General features: G+C 41.6%; 1 protein-coding gene across 9 annotated transcripts in view; it reads left to right on the plus strand.

Annotated features, from left to right (window-relative positions):
* Nfrkb (nuclear factor related to kappaB binding protein) overlaps positions 1 to 16,975 on the plus strand; it is a 34,531-nt gene that overhangs the window by 4,974 nt on the left and 12,582 nt on the right. For 2 of the 9 annotated variants that reach the window (XM_021645541.2, XM_060371379.1), the window contains exons 3-17: positions 825 to 1,026; positions 3,017 to 3,144; positions 4,130 to 4,304; positions 4,808 to 4,945; positions 5,495 to 5,568; positions 6,349 to 6,433; positions 7,028 to 7,208; positions 7,596 to 7,704; positions 8,269 to 8,395; positions 8,647 to 8,712; positions 12,229 to 12,308; positions 12,410 to 12,456; positions 13,298 to 13,358; positions 13,744 to 13,918; positions 15,591 to 15,697. In XM_021645541.2, coding sequence (XP_021501216.1) covers positions 825 to 1,026; positions 3,017 to 3,144; positions 4,130 to 4,304; positions 4,808 to 4,945; positions 5,495 to 5,568; positions 6,349 to 6,433; positions 7,028 to 7,208; positions 7,596 to 7,704; positions 8,269 to 8,395; positions 8,647 to 8,712; positions 12,229 to 12,308; positions 12,410 to 12,456; positions 13,298 to 13,358; positions 13,744 to 13,918; positions 15,591 to 15,697 — 1,755 coding nt within the window. The remainder of the gene's footprint in view (positions 1 to 824; positions 1,027 to 3,016; positions 3,145 to 4,129; positions 4,305 to 4,807; positions 4,946 to 5,494; positions 5,569 to 6,348; positions 6,434 to 7,027; positions 7,209 to 7,595; positions 7,705 to 8,268; positions 8,396 to 8,646; positions 8,713 to 12,228; positions 12,309 to 12,409; positions 12,457 to 13,297; positions 13,359 to 13,743; positions 13,919 to 15,590; positions 15,698 to 16,975) is intronic. The other 7 variants (XM_021645544.2, XM_021645543.2, XM_021645545.2 and 4 more) reach the window with 7 other exon arrangements.

The raw sequence follows: 16,975 nt of genomic DNA on the forward strand, positions 1-16,975 counted from the left end.
AAAGCCAGTCTGGTCTACATAGCAAGTTCCAGGCAGCCTAGGTTACATAAAATAAAATAAAGTATGTATTAATTTTTTAAAAATGGAATCCATTTTTCTTCCTTTATTTTTTTAGTCATCTCTTCTTAAGAAGACACCCCTCCCAAATTAAGTTTTCTTGCTGGTTAGTTTACATTGAATTCACATGGCTGCCATCATACCTTTGGGGGCAGAGATGGCTTCCAAATGCTTTTTCTCTGAGATAATTTTCCTCTGGATTTTCATATACTGCTCTATTGTAATTTGTGTGCTGTCTTTAGTAAGCTCTTATTTTATTTTGAGGTAGAGTCTTGCTGTGCAATCCAGGTTGACTTGAACTCACAATCCTCTTGCCTTTGTTTTCTAAGTGCTGGGATTATAGTGGGTACTGCCATAGCCAGTTAATCTCTGATTTTTGAGAATTGAGTCAAAATCATTAGAATTTTAGTCTGTTTAAAAAACTTCAGGATCAAGCCAGGCACTGTGGCACACACCTATAATCCCAGCACTCGGTTGAAGCAGAGGCAGGCGGATCTCTTGAGTTTGCAGCCAGCCTGGTCTACAAGGTGAGTCCAAGACAGCCAAGGCTACACAGGGAAACCTTGTCTCAAAACACCAAAACAAACAAAAAACAAAACCCTTCAGGATCATAGTGTTGGCATGTAAATATATTTAAAACTCTTGAACTTTGTACCTAATAGTGATAAAATAGTACATTTTATGTTCTGTGAAGTAGGCTGCACACACACACAAAAACTTAAATGTTATTTATCTGATGCTTACCTTTTTTTTCCAAATTTTCCCAGCCTGAGATATTCTTTGATGTCGTCAGCCTCTCCACATGGCAGGAAGTACTAAGTGACTCTCAGCGTGAGCATCTCCAGCAGTTTCTGCCTCAGTTTCCTACAGACAGTGTGGAGCAACAGGATGAGCTCATCCTTGCCCTGTTCAATGGGGAGAACTTTCGCTTCGGAAACCCTCTGCACATTGCCCAGAAGCTCTTCCGAGGTCTGTAGCTCAGGATTTTGTTTTTGATAGGATTGAGTACACGTTTACTTACGCATATATACTTTTTATTTTAGTCTGCATTTTCATGTATTCATGTGGGTGTTGTCTGAGGAGAGTGATTTTGTGTATTTATTTGCTGCCTGTGCTACTTTTAAAAAATAAGATTGTATTGATTTATGATAGAAAGTACATAATAGAACTCAGCTATGTAACTGTCACAAGAAGTAAAACATTGCCAACATCCAAAAGATCTTTATGACGAGTTTTTAAGTTAAAAAAAAAAAAAAGAACCAGATAGTTGTTTGCTTTTTTTCTTCAGAAAAGCATGATACCTTTCTCTTTTAAAAATAGGGTCTCACTGTGTAGGTGGGGCTGGCCTTGAATTTATGATAGTCTTCTTGCTTTACTTGCTTGGAACTCCACACACAAGCTCTATATCACTCCAGTCTTAGCATGAAAATTTTTTCACAACGGACATCCACCACAGAATCCAGCCCTGTTAATTGTCTGCAAGACAATTTACATTGAATAAGCAATACAGAATACTCCTTGATTTTGTTTTCGTAACTACTCCTGAAATGTTGCTGTAAGTTGCCATTTAAGTTTGTAACCTACTTGGAGCATGCAGTGTGTTTTGATTTCATGTCTATTTAGATCTGCGTATGGAGGATCAGTTTTGGTTGTCTGGACACTGGCATGTTTGAAGAATATTTTTTTTGTAGAGCACATTTTTGTTGTACACTGTTCTACTTTCTGGAAATTTGTTGTCTCATTGCTTCCATATTAGGTTTGTGTCAAGTACTTTTGGTTAGAATATTACTTGGGAAATTTCCTTCCTTCCCATTATACCATCTCAAGAGGCACAGGCTGTGAGTTTTCCATCATAAGTAATGGTGGTCACCTGTGGTCATTTGGTTAAGTGGCATCTGCTACTTTTTTTCTTTTCTTTTCTTTCTTTCTTTTCTTTTCTTTCTTTTTTCTTTTTTTTTTTGAGATAAGGTCCCTCTTATTATGTAATCCTGGCTGCCCTGGAACTCTGTATGGAGACCATGCTGGCCTCCAAATCACAGTATCCACATACCTCTGTCTTCTGAGTGCTGGGAATAAGGGCATGTATCACACACCTTGCTACACATCCTGAATGTCAGAGCATCTTTTTATCTTTTTAATTAAGTCACCTTTTCGTGATGCTTTGGGATCAAGACTTGTTTCTTGGAAGCCTTCATTTTACCTAGTGGGGTTTTTTTTGTTTTTTTTTTCCGCTCTATTGGTCATCTTTTCCTGAATCATCTGTTACTTCAGGCATTGCAAGTCAATTTGAGCTCACTCTTAGATCGCAAATGATTACTATTGAGCTACAGCTCAAGCCCCTTTATTTTTGTTAGAGACAGTTCTCACCTGGTTATCTAGAAAGGCCCTAACCTGTCCTATAATCCTCCTGCCTCACCTTCCAAATAGCTGGGATGTCAGGCACGCCACCATACACAGCCACTTTTCTTCTTTTCATGGGTTATTAGGTTAAAGACAAGTTCTCCTTTGGTTGGTAGCAATCTGTTTAACTATGGCCCCTGTCTCTGGGAATATACTCTCTTTCCTTATGCAGAGCAGAGTAAGGACCCTGGCAGGCTTTAGAGAGTTATATAAGGGTCCTTACATAAGTGGGCAATGCTGCTGTGCATCACCATAGAATGTGATTGTGTGGTGAGTATACAGAGTACGGAGGCAGGGACAGCAATTTCTGAGTATTTCTCTGACTGGTGATCTATTTCAGTTCTAGTTTTGCTGAAGATAATTATGTTACTGTGGTTACTATGGTTTCCAGCCTTCATTGAGCTGTTTTTGTTGTTGTTTGCCATTTTTTTACTTTTAGCTTTCTCTTTCTTGATTCTCCTAAATAGTCACTTTCTATCTGTGCTTCAACCACATCTTTGTATGTTCATTACATATATGTAAGCTGATGCATATATAGTTGTACCTCTTTGTTTTTAAGATGGACACTTTAACCCTGAGGTCGTCAAGTATCGTCAGCTCTGCTTCAAATCACAGTACAAGCGGTATCTCAACTCCCAACAGCAGTATTTCCATCGGCTGCTAAAACAGATTCTTGCTTCCAGGAGTGTAAGTAATGCTTGAAACTAGGTATGCAGTGTGGGTAGTGACCTGGCAGGCATCATAGTATCATGTAGTGGTTCTGATGCAAAAACCAAAAGAAAGACTAACAAAAGTTGGGCTTTGTCTTTTCCTCTTATGAACAGGTTTTTAGATTTCAGAGATGTTCAAACATGAAGTACAAAGTACTTCCTAGAGCCAGTATCTACAAAGAAAAGCAAAGGGTTTCAGACTCCTCATAGGTTTTGAGGTTAGGATGCTTTGGAATTGATGTGCAAGTACAAGCAGGCCTCTGACTCTCATATATATATAGAGAGAGAGAGAACATAGAACATGTGAATAGGTCCCAGTGATCCTATTAGATTGTCAGCCTTGGTGGCAAGTGCTTTTACCTTCTGATCCATCACACTGGCCCTGTTATGAGGTCTTCAAGTTGTTCTTTGAGACTCAGTATAGAAATACCTGGAAGTTTAGTGTGATTATTAATTCTGAGTGAAACAGGTCAACACTAAAGTGGGGTATTTTTTACCATGTAATCCTGGTAAAGTGTTTCTTACTTGACATGCTTATAACTAGAAGTGTTTTGAATTTCAGATTTTTGGAATACTTGAATTTGGGGGAGGGGGGATAAAACATAGCTGTAAATAAAATTAGGTTTAACATGCAAATCATATGTAGCCTGAAGGTGATTCTGTAACTGTATTTTTAGTGTGTTTGGGCTTTAGTCTGTGACATAGATGCAGTGCTGTGCTTTTCACTTGTGATGTGGTATTTGTACTCACAAAATTTCAGATTTTCTTTTAATACTATGAATGATCAAACTTTACTTAATTTAGACAGTTCATTTACACATAATCGTATATCTGTATATCTTTTTGTCATTCAGAGTGGGGGAACTTTTTTTTTTTTAACTGAACAGATTAAAACATGGGCTTGCAGACTGTCCAGTGAGTAAGACTTGATGATGACTTGACTCCATCTGGTCTCTTGATAGGATCTGTTGGAGATGGCTCGTAGGAGTGGCCCTACTCTTCCCTTTCGTCACAAGCGCCATTCACCATCCCGAAGCCCTGAGGAACGGGAGTGGCGAACCCAGCAGCGTTACTTGAAGGTCTTGCGCGAAGTGAAGGAGGAGTGTGGTGACACTGCCTTGTCCTCTGATGAAGAGGGTGAGTGTCCATGGGTATTTCTGGGAGTCTAGGGTATTGGAGCCAGTGGTAGCCATGTATTTCCGAGTCAAGGGGCCCTCTGAGTTATCTTGCTTGTGGGGTGGAGAGGGGCTCACTAGGTCTTGGTAGTTGAGTTGTTGAGACGTTGTGTTTAGGAGTGACTACGTGCCCTTTCTCCTCCTGTGCTCATGTGGCACTTAGCTTAGCTGAGAGCATCTTGGACAGGGTCTTTTCACAGTAGGCCTCTGATCCCATTGTGCCACTTGAGAGAACTGCTTTTCCCCTTACAGGAGAGTAGTAGTGACTGTTGGCCTGCTGCAATGCGACCCCATCACTCTGTTGAAGTCTCTCTCCTGGAAGAGCCGTTTAAATGACCTAAGTGTGCTCCAGCTCATCTGGGGAAGGGTCAGAAAGGAATGTGGAACCCTGGCCTCCATGTTGTTGGCTTAGCCCTGTTGAACCCAAATGGCCACTTACCCAATCTCCCCTATTGGAGTCCACAGCCACGTTGGATTTACAAGAAAAATTTTCTTTTGAAGATCTCAGCTCATGGCTTCCAAGCTCTCCAGCACGCTCTCCTAGTCCTGCGGTGCCCCTGAGGGTGGTGCCCACGCTTTCCACTACGGATATGAAAACTGCAGGTGAGAACTGAGCTGATGATACTGCAGTCCCAAGACATCACGGTATAGAAAATGAGAGTTCCTTAGGCAGGTGGGTTCTAGAGTCTTGCCTCTCAGCAAACAGCAGTGCTACTTAGAAATGGGAGATTTGGAGAAGTGTGGTACCATACAGTACTATTACCATCTAGAGATAGGCCTCCCTGCTTTCCTTTGCTTTGAAATTGTCCTCAGAAACGGATCAGTTGCTATTTTTGGTTAAAGAAAGCATAGTGTTGCTTGAACTAGTAATAGAGTGTGTAACCAAACCCATAGTAACTCCTTAGATTGTAAAGACAAGAAGAACTTGAATGTGCTTATGAGTCTTCCTAATTGAAGTCATTTATTCGTCCGTGTATAAAAAAAATGGGGGAATGCTGATCCTGGGACTATGTGAAGACTTGTGCTGTTTACAGTACACAGAACCAGAAGTAGCTCGCTTTTGAATGTCAAATGAGTGACTAGGCAGATTTAAATTAGAGCACCGTCATAGTGAATGACCTGGTCCATGTGGTTTGGTTCATTTACTTTCAGATAAAATAGAATTGGGGGACAGTGACCTGAAGATAATGTTAAAGAAGCATCATGAGAAGCGGAAACATCAACCAGTAAGATTGCGGTGGGAATGGCCATGTGTAATTTTCAGTTTGATGCCTCTGGTGTGGCTGTCTGAGGCTGGTAGTCACTGCCTGAATTGTGCTTTTTTTGTTACCACGTCAAAGACAGGAGCAACAAAAGAGGATACTTAGCATCAGAGGTATGAGAGGCCAATCAAGCGCTTTGGGTTTACAAGGCATGGTTAACAGTGAGTGCTTCGTTTAGTCTTTGTGGCTGCACTAGTGTGTGAAAATCATAATCTCTCTCATTCCCAGAGGCTGAGTTTATTCTTGGTCCTGCAGCCAATATGTGGCAGAGCCAAGAATTAAACTTTGTGCTCTTCCCTTTTGTGTTGCCTCAGTTATTATCTAGCTGTGAAGGCACAGCGTAGTAAGGAAATGCAGTGGAGAAGATAGCCATCTGAGGCAGAGGAGTGAAGGAGGAAGAAAAGGGATGGAAAGTTGAGTTCTGTCTTCTTTACTGTGATAGCAAGCAGACCTTTTAAGTCCTCAGAATCCTGTTTTCAGACTTGTAAACTATAATAGTAAGACTTTTATGAGAATGTAAAATAAGAATTCAGAAGGGCTTTATAAACTGTGGAGGGGTCCCAGGTTTTTCTGTGCACCACTGTGAAGAGCAGTAATTGGTATTTCTATATATTTTAATTCAACATGATACCCTCAGGTATCCCTGATGTACTTACTGTATCTGTTAGGTAAATTGGCATAGTCACTATCAATTTTGGGTTCTTTTCTAGACCTCTGTAACCACATCTCTGCTGTCATACCTAGGATCATCCAGACCTTTTGACAGGGGACCTGACCCTCAGTGACATCATGACTCGAGTAAATGCCGGCAGGAAGGGCTCTCTAGCAGGTAAAAGGAGATGACATGGAAAAAAAATAAATGGAACCATAGCTTTCTTTATGCTGACCACTTTGTTTCATAATTGCACTCTGAGTTTAAAATTAGCACAGCAAGGCCTGGGGAGAGGGCTCAGTAGATACAGTGCTTGCTGTGCAGGGGGGGGGATCTGAGTTTGTATGCCCAGCAGCCATTTAAAAGCTGGGTGTTACAGCCTTACATTCCCAGGGCTCTGGAGACTGGGATGAGATCTCTTGGGCAAGTCAACCAGCTAGAGTAGAGAGATCGTACTTCAGTAAACAAAGTAGAGAGTGATTGAGAATGATATTCCATATCAACTTCTGGCCTCCATGTGCAGACAACTATACATGAACATGTATGTATATGCACACGTACCATACAATCATGGACACTGGAATAAAATGAAATCGAGCCAAATCAGCACGTTATTAGATGTTAAATTATAAGACACACTCTGTGTGTGTTTGTCCCAAGTGTCTTATTACTGAGTCTTATACAGGCTTTGGGAAAGGATATACACGTAAGACCTCACTTCATAATGCAGTTTTGTGACTTATATGTGTTGTTGTTTTTCTCTCTTTCTAGCCTTATATGATTTGGCTGTTCTTAAAAAAAAGGTGAAGGAAAAAGAGGAGAAGAAGAAGAAGAAGATAAAATTGATTAAATCTGAGGCAGAGGATCTAGCTGAGCCCCTAAGCAGGACTGAAGGGGTCCCAGCCCTCTCACAGGCCCCCTCCCCCCCGGCAATATCGTCCATCAAGGAAGAGTGAGTGAGGCACAGATACAACAGCTGCACCAGGAGGGAGGGAGTTAAGCACAGGCTGAGCCTGGTTTTGAAACTTGTGTGAGCTGACTGTGTGCTGAACCCGAGATTTTGCTGGGAAAATGTACTGTGTTCTTTTAGGCCCTGAGCTCATGTGCTTACCAGTCAGTCTGGCATGTGTTCTTGTTGATTTTGAGTGTTTTTTTACATTAAAAAGAAAAAAAAATACACTTTGTAGTGTGTGTGTGTGTGTGTGTGTGTGTGTGTATGTTTGTGTGTGTGCAGGTGTATATGTTGTATATTAGGAAGTCAGAAGACAGCTTGGTGGAATTGCCTTTCCCCTACTTGTGTGGGGCATCAAATGCTTGTATTCTTTTCCTTCCTTGTTAGGCCTCTGGAGGACATCAAGCCTTGCCTCGGAATCAATGAAATATCTTCCAGTTTTTTCTCTCTTCTGTTAGAGATCTTGCTTCTGGAGAGTCAGGCTAGCCTTCCTATGGTAAGAGCTCTATAGAGAGGTTAACGGTTTGTAATTGCCATGTAACTCTAGCTTTAGTGGTCTCTAGTGGTGTCTAGCTTTTTGTTCTGCTTACTTTCTGTTGCTGTGATAAAGATCATGGATAAAGTAACTTGGGGAGGGAAGGATTTATTTAGCTGACAGTCCATCATTAAGGGAAGCAAGGTAGGAATGTGTAGGAATGCTGCTTACTGGCTTGTTTCCCATGGCTTACTCTGCTTGCTGTCATTAACCCAGGCCCGCCTACCCAGGGGTGGCGCTATCCATGGTGGGCTGGGACCTCCCATGTCAATTATTAATCAAGAAAATGCCTCACAGAGTTGCCCACAGAATCAGATGGAGGCAATCTCAAGTAAAGATGGCTTCTCTTGTGTCACCTTGACAAAATTACCCAGTACTAGTGGGAAGTAGAACTCATTTGGCATACTCCTACAGCTTTACAGCTAATTTACTTTGGCAAACTGGGTATACATGGCCTCCTGCTCTCACATATTGGAATTGCTGGCATAAAGAGAAAACTAATCGGGTTCCATCTTTCCCCTCCAGCTGGAGGATCGGGTTTTGGACTGGCAGTCTTCTCCAGCCAGCTCCCTCAACAGCTGGTTCTCTGCTGCCCCCAATTGGGCTGAGTTGGTGTTGCCTGCTCTTCAGTATCTTGCTGGAGAAAGCCGAGGTGAGGTCTTTTGTTGTGAGATTTTTATCATGTTTTCCCTCTTTGTCTAAAGAATTCTTAGCAGTAAACTATAGCTGCTCATTTGTTCATCAGACACATCCTGGATATCTCTCCTTTCCTGACACACCAAAATAAAAACCAACCAACCAAAAACAAACTCAGAAGCTCTCCCCGAGCTTATTGTTTAGAGTTTAATGCTCTTACATGTATGTCTTAATGTATTTCTTGTTCATGTGATCCATTTCTTGCAGCAGTTCCTTCAAGTTTCTCTCCATTTGTTGAATTCAAAGAGAAAACCCAGCAGTGGAAATTGCTTGGTAAGTAATCTAAGCCTCCAAGAGGTTTTTGTTTTGTTTCGTTTTATTTAAATAAAATCAGAAAAATGAGTGATGGGAAGAATATCATAGAGAGGAGGGTTGGCATAACATTTCTGAGGAGGTGCCACATTTCTTGTCTAAGAGTAGGAGGAAAAGATAGTGGCTCCATAGCAGTGTTCTCATGTCTACTGCAAGTGAGAATGGAGAGACGGGGGGTATGAAACTGTGTGACCAGTTAAGGGCCAGATGGCCATCATGGCTTGTGGTGGATGTTCATCTTGTGTAGTTCTTCTTCTTGGGGGACTGTTGGCCACTAGCCCATGAAGGCAGGAAGAGCGGAAGGGGAGGCACAGAGCTCCAGAGACCATGAGCATGAGGAAATCAAACATTCCGGAACCACTTCAGGGAACAAGTTCAACTTTAATTCCAGAGAACAAACGCTGTATACCCCTTGGGGAGTGGATGGAGCGTGCAGGGAGGGAAGACTATCAGGGAACTGTGTCAAAGGCCATGTATCAAATGTGGTTAGGGTCATCTATGTCTAAAGACAATCTCCAGATAAAGTCAGGCAGAGAGTAGGAGTCCCTGCTAGAGAGCGGAGTCCTGCACCTTACCACCGAGCTCAGAATGGCTGTCGGACTGGGAAGACTGCAGCCTTAGACAGCAGGGTCCTTCCAACAGTCTTGTCTTTACTGTGACATCCTTTCCTGTCCTTCACTTGTTTCTCTGGCAGTCATTGGTTATCTGATTAGAAGAGTGGAGATTGGATAGTTAATGATTGCTTTTGTTGAGGGTGCTGCAAAGACCAGAGTACAGATCACTGAGGTCTTACTGCTTTTGTTTTGAGAACAGGGCTGACCTTTTAACTTACTTTGTGGCCAGGATGGCCTTAAATTGATCCTCCTGCCTCCACCTCCCAAGTACTGGAATTACAAAGGTGACTCAACTTTGTGAGGCTTTGATTTCAGTTTACTTTTGGTAAGAAGCGAGATTGCTAGATCATAGGGCAATTTTCCAAAAAAAAGTTTTTTGAGGGGCCTCCATACTCTTGCCTGTTGGCTATACCAGTTCACACTCCCACCAGCTGTGCACAAGCTGTGTATAAGGGTTCTTTAAACAATTTGTTTTTTTTTTTTTTTTAAATACACAGAGATTTAAATATCTTCTTGCCTCTCCCAAGTGTTGGGAGTTCAGGCCCACTACCATGCTGGCCTCACCAATACTTTTTCTTTAGTCTTTGGACTGACTGAGTGACTGACTGACTTATTTATTTGGTTTTTCAAGGAAGGATTTCTCTGTGTAGCCTTGGCTGTCTTGGAACTTACTTTATAGACCAGGTTGGCCTTGAACTCATAGAGATCTGCCTGCCTATGCCTCCCTGAGTGCTGGGATTAAAGGTGTGTACCACCTTTGCCTAGCTTTTGGACTTTTTAAATAGTAACTACCATAAATAATACCTTGGAGTGGTTTTGATTTTCTTTGTGATTAATGACACTGAATCCTTTTACTGTGCCTCTGAGCTGTTGTGAGCTGTCTTTTGGCAAAATACCTCCTCAGGATCTTGATCTATTTTTGTAAGTAAGGTTACTATAATTTTATGATTGATGTGTAAGAGTTCCTTATAATTTTTTATTTTCTGGTTTGTTGTTGTTGTTTTTTTTTCTTTCTTTCTTTTTTTTTTTTTTTTTTTTTTGAGGCAGGGTTTTTCTTTGTAGCCCTGGCTGTCCTGGAACTGGCTCTGGACCAGGCTGGCCTTGAACTCAGAGATCTGCCTGCCACTGTGTCACAGGTGCTAGGATTAAATGTGTGTACCACCACACTCAGCTAGGTTATTAACTTCTTAGCTTATATGTAACTTGTAAAAATTGTCTCCCATTCTGTAGGTTGCCTTTTTTTTCTGCTGTTTTTTCTACTATGCATAGTTTAAACATTTTTTTTTTTTTGCATAGTTTTTTAGTTAATTCAGTCCCACTTGGTTTTTGTTGTTTTTGTTTTGTTTCATCATGGTTGCCTTTGCTTTTGGTATCATGTAAGGAAGATTGACAGGATCAAGGATGTGGAGTCTTTCCTAATGTTAGTTTGGAGAGATGGCTCAGTGATTTTCTTGAAATTGTAGCCTTGCAATCAAATCTTTACTCCATTTTAGGGTTTGTGTTATGTTATGGGTTAAGAATTTAATTCATGTAAATGTGCATTCCTCCCTCCTTTGGGAGGGAGAAGCGGGATGCAGATCTTGGTGCGTTTAAAGCCAACCTGGTATCCATGGGGAGCTCCAGGCCAGTTAGGCTCATACAGAAAGACCCTGCCTCAAAAACAAACGAAAACAGAAAGTACTGGCCTGGATGTGAAGAGAACCCTTGCACACACTATGTACAAAGCTGGTGGGCGTGTGAACTGATGCAGCTACCATGCAAATGATCCCTAGCATTGTTTTTTTTTTTTTTTTTCAGACACTGACCCTACATTATCACATAGTGTCGGTGACGTTGCCAAAAATAAATTCACTAACCGTATATGTATGTGTTTATTTCTAGGTACTTTATTTTGGAACAGGCTTTTTGTTTTAATTTACCTTTTTTTTTTAATTTAGCAGAACTGGAAACAAGTATCTAAAAACTAGCCATGGGGCGGAGGAGAAACTAATGTCTAGCTTCTGACCCTAGAGTACAGCTAGCACAGCATGAGTAGACAGTGTCTCCAGGGCTTATAACTTAGGAGGAGTCACTTTGGAGCAGACAGAACTTGCAGTGCAGGGAAGAAAGATGAGATTATTGATTGATTGACTGATTATGAATAGCTTTTGTGGCTTTTGACACAGTGAGAGGCCAGGAAGGGTGTTATAGGGAAGAGAGAGTGTAGAGATTCTGGGTATGGTGGTGTTAGTGCTTTTGGGAGTTGACTAGTGAGAACGATGTAAGCATCCTGGTGAAGATGCTTCTTTGGGAAGTAGAGCTGCATTCTGACAAAGCCCACCTGTGGTACTGATCCCAAGGTGATTCTAGTCTGTGCAAGAAACCTATGTACCATCATGAGCCAGATAACTCATAGGTAGGAGTCTGAGTTAAGCTACTTCTTGCCTCAGGTCTTCTTATTGCTGTGCCAGTGTTAGGAATTCATTCTCTCACCTACAAGAACAGGATCCTTCCCTGATGGAAACTTTTGTAGCATCCATTATGACATACACTACATGTCCTAGAATTGGTTTTGTTTTTTATGAACTCATTACTAACTTAGTGTGGCCTCTCTGAGGTCAGAGAGTGAATTTATTTCAGGTCCCAGCTTCATCTAAGTGCCAGGTACATAGTGGCTACCCTGTAAACACTAAAGGAAAGATCTGAAAGTGACATCCTGGGGTTTAGGCCAGGCAGGGAGGAGAGTGGCATGAGTATATGGGAAGGACCGGCGACGGGTTCCGACATGTTCTCTCACCGGCATTGATAGAATTGGTCAGGAGAAGGCAGGGTTCTGAATAATACTTGAAATTCTTCCTTTTTGTGTGTGCCCTCACTCCTATAGGTCAGTCTCAAGATAATGAAAAGGAATTAGCTGCTCTCTTCCACCTGTGGCTAGAAACCAAAGACCAGTCTTTCTGTAAGGTATGCCTCTTACTTTTTCATTACTTGGGTTTTTAGAGCATTTAAGTTAGGGGAAATTTTCTCACCCATTTACGTGCTAATGGTTTTCCCCCTTTCTTCAGCAGGAAAATGAAGACAGCTCAGATGCCATGACACCTGTCCCTCGAGTGTGAGTATATTGTTCTTGAGGTGGGTGGTTTCCCATGAAGCCATGACTTAACATTATGCTGTCAATCAGCTGATATGCTTAGTGTGTTAGAGCTGTAATGGACCTGAGACCGTAGAATCCCACTGACTCATAGGCATTAACATACTTCAGGAGGGCACGTTTCTTCTCGGTAAGAATGGTTTGACCGCAGTAGTCTCCAAAGACAGATGATCTGCCTTGTAGGTTTCTGCTTCAGAATGGTTAATCTAACTCATGTTCTTCATTTTACTTGTAAAGAAATCCATGAAGTTCAGTGACTGCTAAAAGTTGGTGTCAAGAGCCTGGCTAGAGTTGAGACCCCTTGGCTTCTAGTACTGTGTTCTTCATGCTGAGTCATCTCATGTTTCTGATCCTGCCTGTACAGGCTACAGTCCAGAGGCCTAGCCTCTCTCTCTTTTTCTCCCTCCCTCTCTCTATCATTTACATAGTAGGGGTTTAGATCTCAAGTTTTGGGTTCTTTGGAAGGCAGATAAACCACTCCTGTCATCAAACATACTTGAAGTGCTCTGTTCACCAAGAATGACATTTGTTACTAAATTGAGCTAACTTTTCAACAGTACTGAAAACAGTAGGTACAGATGCCATTCTCTTTTTATTTATTCAAAACTCTTAAAGATCCTAAGAATGGAGTGATGTGGGAAATAATGGTAGCTGGAGAGTAGACTGAGCAAGAGTTGAGTGCTTATGAAGGATATTTTACCATTTTGCCAAGGTAATGGTTCTAGGTGCTAAGGAAGGGTGAATGGTCTGTGTGTGACTTCTTGTTGCTATCAGAGATGATACAGGATTCTTTATGTTCCAGAAGAACTGACTATGTGGTGCGGCCTAGCACAGGAGAGGAAAAACGGGTTTTTCAAGAGCAGGTAAGATCTCTTTAGAAGCTTTATACACAGAAGCACTGAACCTGGCTTTCCTTGATCTCAACTTCTTGAATATTCACAATCTTCAGCCCAGATAGTTCACTGGTTGGGGCTGCTTGTTAGTAGAAATAGTTTGGTGAAAAGGAAAGTAAGCTATTTTTGACTGTCTTTTCTTCCAGGCAGCAAAATATATTTTACTTGCTTGCCATTTCTTGGGTGACCAGCTGTGAGGACTGTCTCTCCCCACTGTAGTTGGGTCATCGTTCTTTGTAGGGTTTCTTATTTCTTCCTTGTATTAACATCTCATTTGAGCCACCTATTTTAAGAGAATGCTAGTGAGAACCCCTCTAATTCTGAAGTGACAGTTTTCTGCCTTTTTTCTTGGTAGGAGCGTTACAGGTATAGCCAACCCCATAAGGCATTCACCTTTCGCATGCATGGCTTTGAGTCTGTGGTGGGGCCAGTGAAGGGCGTGTTTGACAAGGAGACCTCCCTCAACAAGGCTCGTGAGCATTCACTGCTGCGCTCGGACCGGCCTGCTTATGTCACCATTCTGTCTCTTGGTATGTGGCATGTATTTATTACTAGGAATTTCTTAGTTTTACCCCAAAGCTTTCCTCAGATTAAATATATGCATTCTGTGCCAAACCTAAACCACTTTCAAACTCCATCCATTGATAGGATTGAAGATCAGTCTTACAAGTTCAAATCTAAAAGATGACTGGTTGGATTCTATCCTGGTAGACTGATGCCAACTATAGGAATTTGCTTCCTTAAAGATTTTTTTTTTCTCCTGAGAGTGGTGATGCATGCCTGTAACCCTAGCACTTAGGATGCTGAGACTAAAGGACTATTGTGACTTCGAAGGCTGCCTAGGCTACACAGTGAGTTTGGAGCCACATAGTGGCATTGTCTCAAAAAATAAAATAAAAAAAAACCAAGGGATTCTTTGTATCATGAGTCTCTTTGGAAGTCTAGTCAGAACTATGGACTTCTTCCTAGAATTAGAATTATGAATTTGAATCCTTCTCCACCCAAACAGGTTTTCTCAGTGTAGCCCTTCCTTACCTGAAACTCGTTCTGTAGAACAGGATGGCCTCAAACTCAAAGATCCGCCGGCATCTACCTCCTGAGTGCTGGGATTAAACGTGCGCACCACCACCACCGCTTGTCTGCATTTAAATTCTTACAATACTTAGAGTTACAGAAGAAGACAGTTATGTTTCAGTAATTATTAAGTTGTTAAAATGAATTTAAATGCAGAACTATATTTTTGTTATGCTAATGAACAATAGGACCCAGTAGCAGGTATTTGAATTCCTGTAACTTTTAAAGGGGTTGAGTGTAAGTGATTTTATATGTTACACTTGTAACATGTAAAAAGTATTTGATTCCTGTTGTTACAGCACGGTAATAGCAGTATGTGATTTATAATGTTTGTTGACAATTTGAAAAAAGTGCTAAACTGCTTTTCCCTTTATACACGAATGTATTTTATTTTGGTCTGCTCCACCCCTTACTCCCTCCTCTAGCATCTCCCTGGTCCCTGCCTCCTAGATGCCCTCCCAACTTTGTTTTCACTAAAAATGTGTATTATATGTATGTGTGTATGTATATCCTAGTAAGTCCAATTAATGTCACATGAGTACCTGTGGGTGTATTGTTGGTTTAGGACTGTCCACCACAGCATGGGTAACCTACCCCACCCCCAAAGAAAACTAACTTTATCTCCACTGGCTGCCATGACTGCCTATAGCTTTACAACTAAAAATGGAACCTTCTGAATTCCTCCTACCCATACTGGAATAGTAACTAGATAGATCTTGTGTAGTGACACAACTTTTGAGAGTTCATGAGTACAACTTCCTCTCACTTGCAAAGGGTGCTGTTTCCTGTCAGTCCTCCGCAACGTCTCTGTCTGAAATATTTTTGCCCCTCTTCTGTGACATTCCATGAGTCTTGGGGGAAGGGAGTGTAGTGCTAGTACAGATATACTGTTTGGGCATGAGAACTGCTCCACTCAATTCTAAGGTATCCATGGACCCTTATTTGCCTATAGGTAGGAAGTTGTGGTGCAGTGTTTATGGCCAGTATAGAGCACTGTGCCCCTGACCAGTCAGGTGAGGCTCTGGAACCATGATCCTGAAGAGTTCAGCCCCATCAGAACGGGTCAGGAGATGTTGTAATTCATTGGAAGCTTTGTTGACTCCTGAATTTTGCATTTTCTGGTGTCAGTTCGGGATGCTGCAGCTCGGCTGCCTAATGGAGAAGGCACTCGGGCAGAGATCTGTGAGCTGCTCAAGGACTCTCAGTTTCTTGCTCCTGATGTCACCAGTACTCAGGTAAGCTGGAGAAATAGCTTTTCTTGGCTTCATTTCAGAATGTATTTGAGAAAAACTATTAGGAACTGTAAGTTACTTTTCTCCCTCTTGTGATAGTGAGGTTGAACCCAGGGTGTTGTACACATCAGCTCATTTTGTGCTTTACCATGAATGATGTGTTTCCCCTAATATAAACTTTGAAAAAAAATTAGTTAAGTCTTGTGTGGTGGTGTACATCTTTAATCCCAGAACCTGGGTGACAAAGGCAGGATTGAGTTTGAGGCCAGCCAGGTCTAGAGAATAAGTTCAGGATAGCAAAGCTACACAGAGAAACTTTGTCTCGAAAAAAAAAAAACAAATCAAATTAATAAAAGCTAGCTAGGCATTATAGCATATACCTATAAAACCAGCTACCTTGGGAGGCTGAAATAGGAGGATTTTGAATTGAAACCTGGAAGACATAGTAAGACTCCTGCCTCAAAATCAAAGCCATCAACCAGTGAGATTGTTCATTGTGTAAAGGCACTTGCTGTGCAAACCTGGCAACCTAAGTTTAATACCTGAAGTCTGCATTGAAGCTGGATGAGGTGACAAGTCTCAAGACTTCTCAGATAAGGGTGGAGGCAGCCATGGGAGAATCATCTAGTTACTCTGGAATACACAGTGAGGAAGAAACAGCAAGAGAGACTGCTTCAAAAATAGGGTAGATGGTGATGGTGAGAAACAGTCCTGAGAAGTTTGTCATGTGCACCGTGACAGATATATACCTGTACTTACATCATACACACAATAAGAATAATGAAATAAAACCCATGCACTAGCTGGGTGCGGTGGTACATGCCTGTGATCCCATCACTTAGGGAGGCAGAGGCAGGTGGATCTTTGAGTAGGAGACCAGCTTGGTCTACAAAGCAAGTACAGGGCAGCCTAGGCTACACAGAGAAACCCTGTCTTGAAGAAAACTAACCAACCAACCAAACAAACAAAATACTATGACCAAATGGGTAGAGATGACTCAATGGTTAAGAACACTGCTCTTCCAAGACTCAGATTTGGTTCCCAGTATCCTCATGGTAATTCACAACTGTCTTTTTTTTTTTTTTTTTCATTTTTTAAGATTTATTTTTTAAAAATTAATTTATGTGTGTGTGTCTATATTAATGCATGCCACATGAGTATAGGTGCCCATAGAAGCCAGAAGAGGGAATTGGATCCCTTGGAGCTGGAGGAGGTTGAGCCATCTGATGTGGATTCTGGAACCAAACTTTGGTGCTTTGGAAAAATAGTTGCTCTTCCAAA

The sequence above is a fragment of the Meriones unguiculatus genome, chromosome 1 (genome assembly GCF_030254825.1).
Source record: "Meriones unguiculatus strain TT.TT164.6M chromosome 1, Bangor_MerUng_6.1, whole genome shotgun sequence".
NCBI lineage: Eukaryota > Metazoa > Chordata > Mammalia > Rodentia > Muridae > Meriones > Meriones unguiculatus.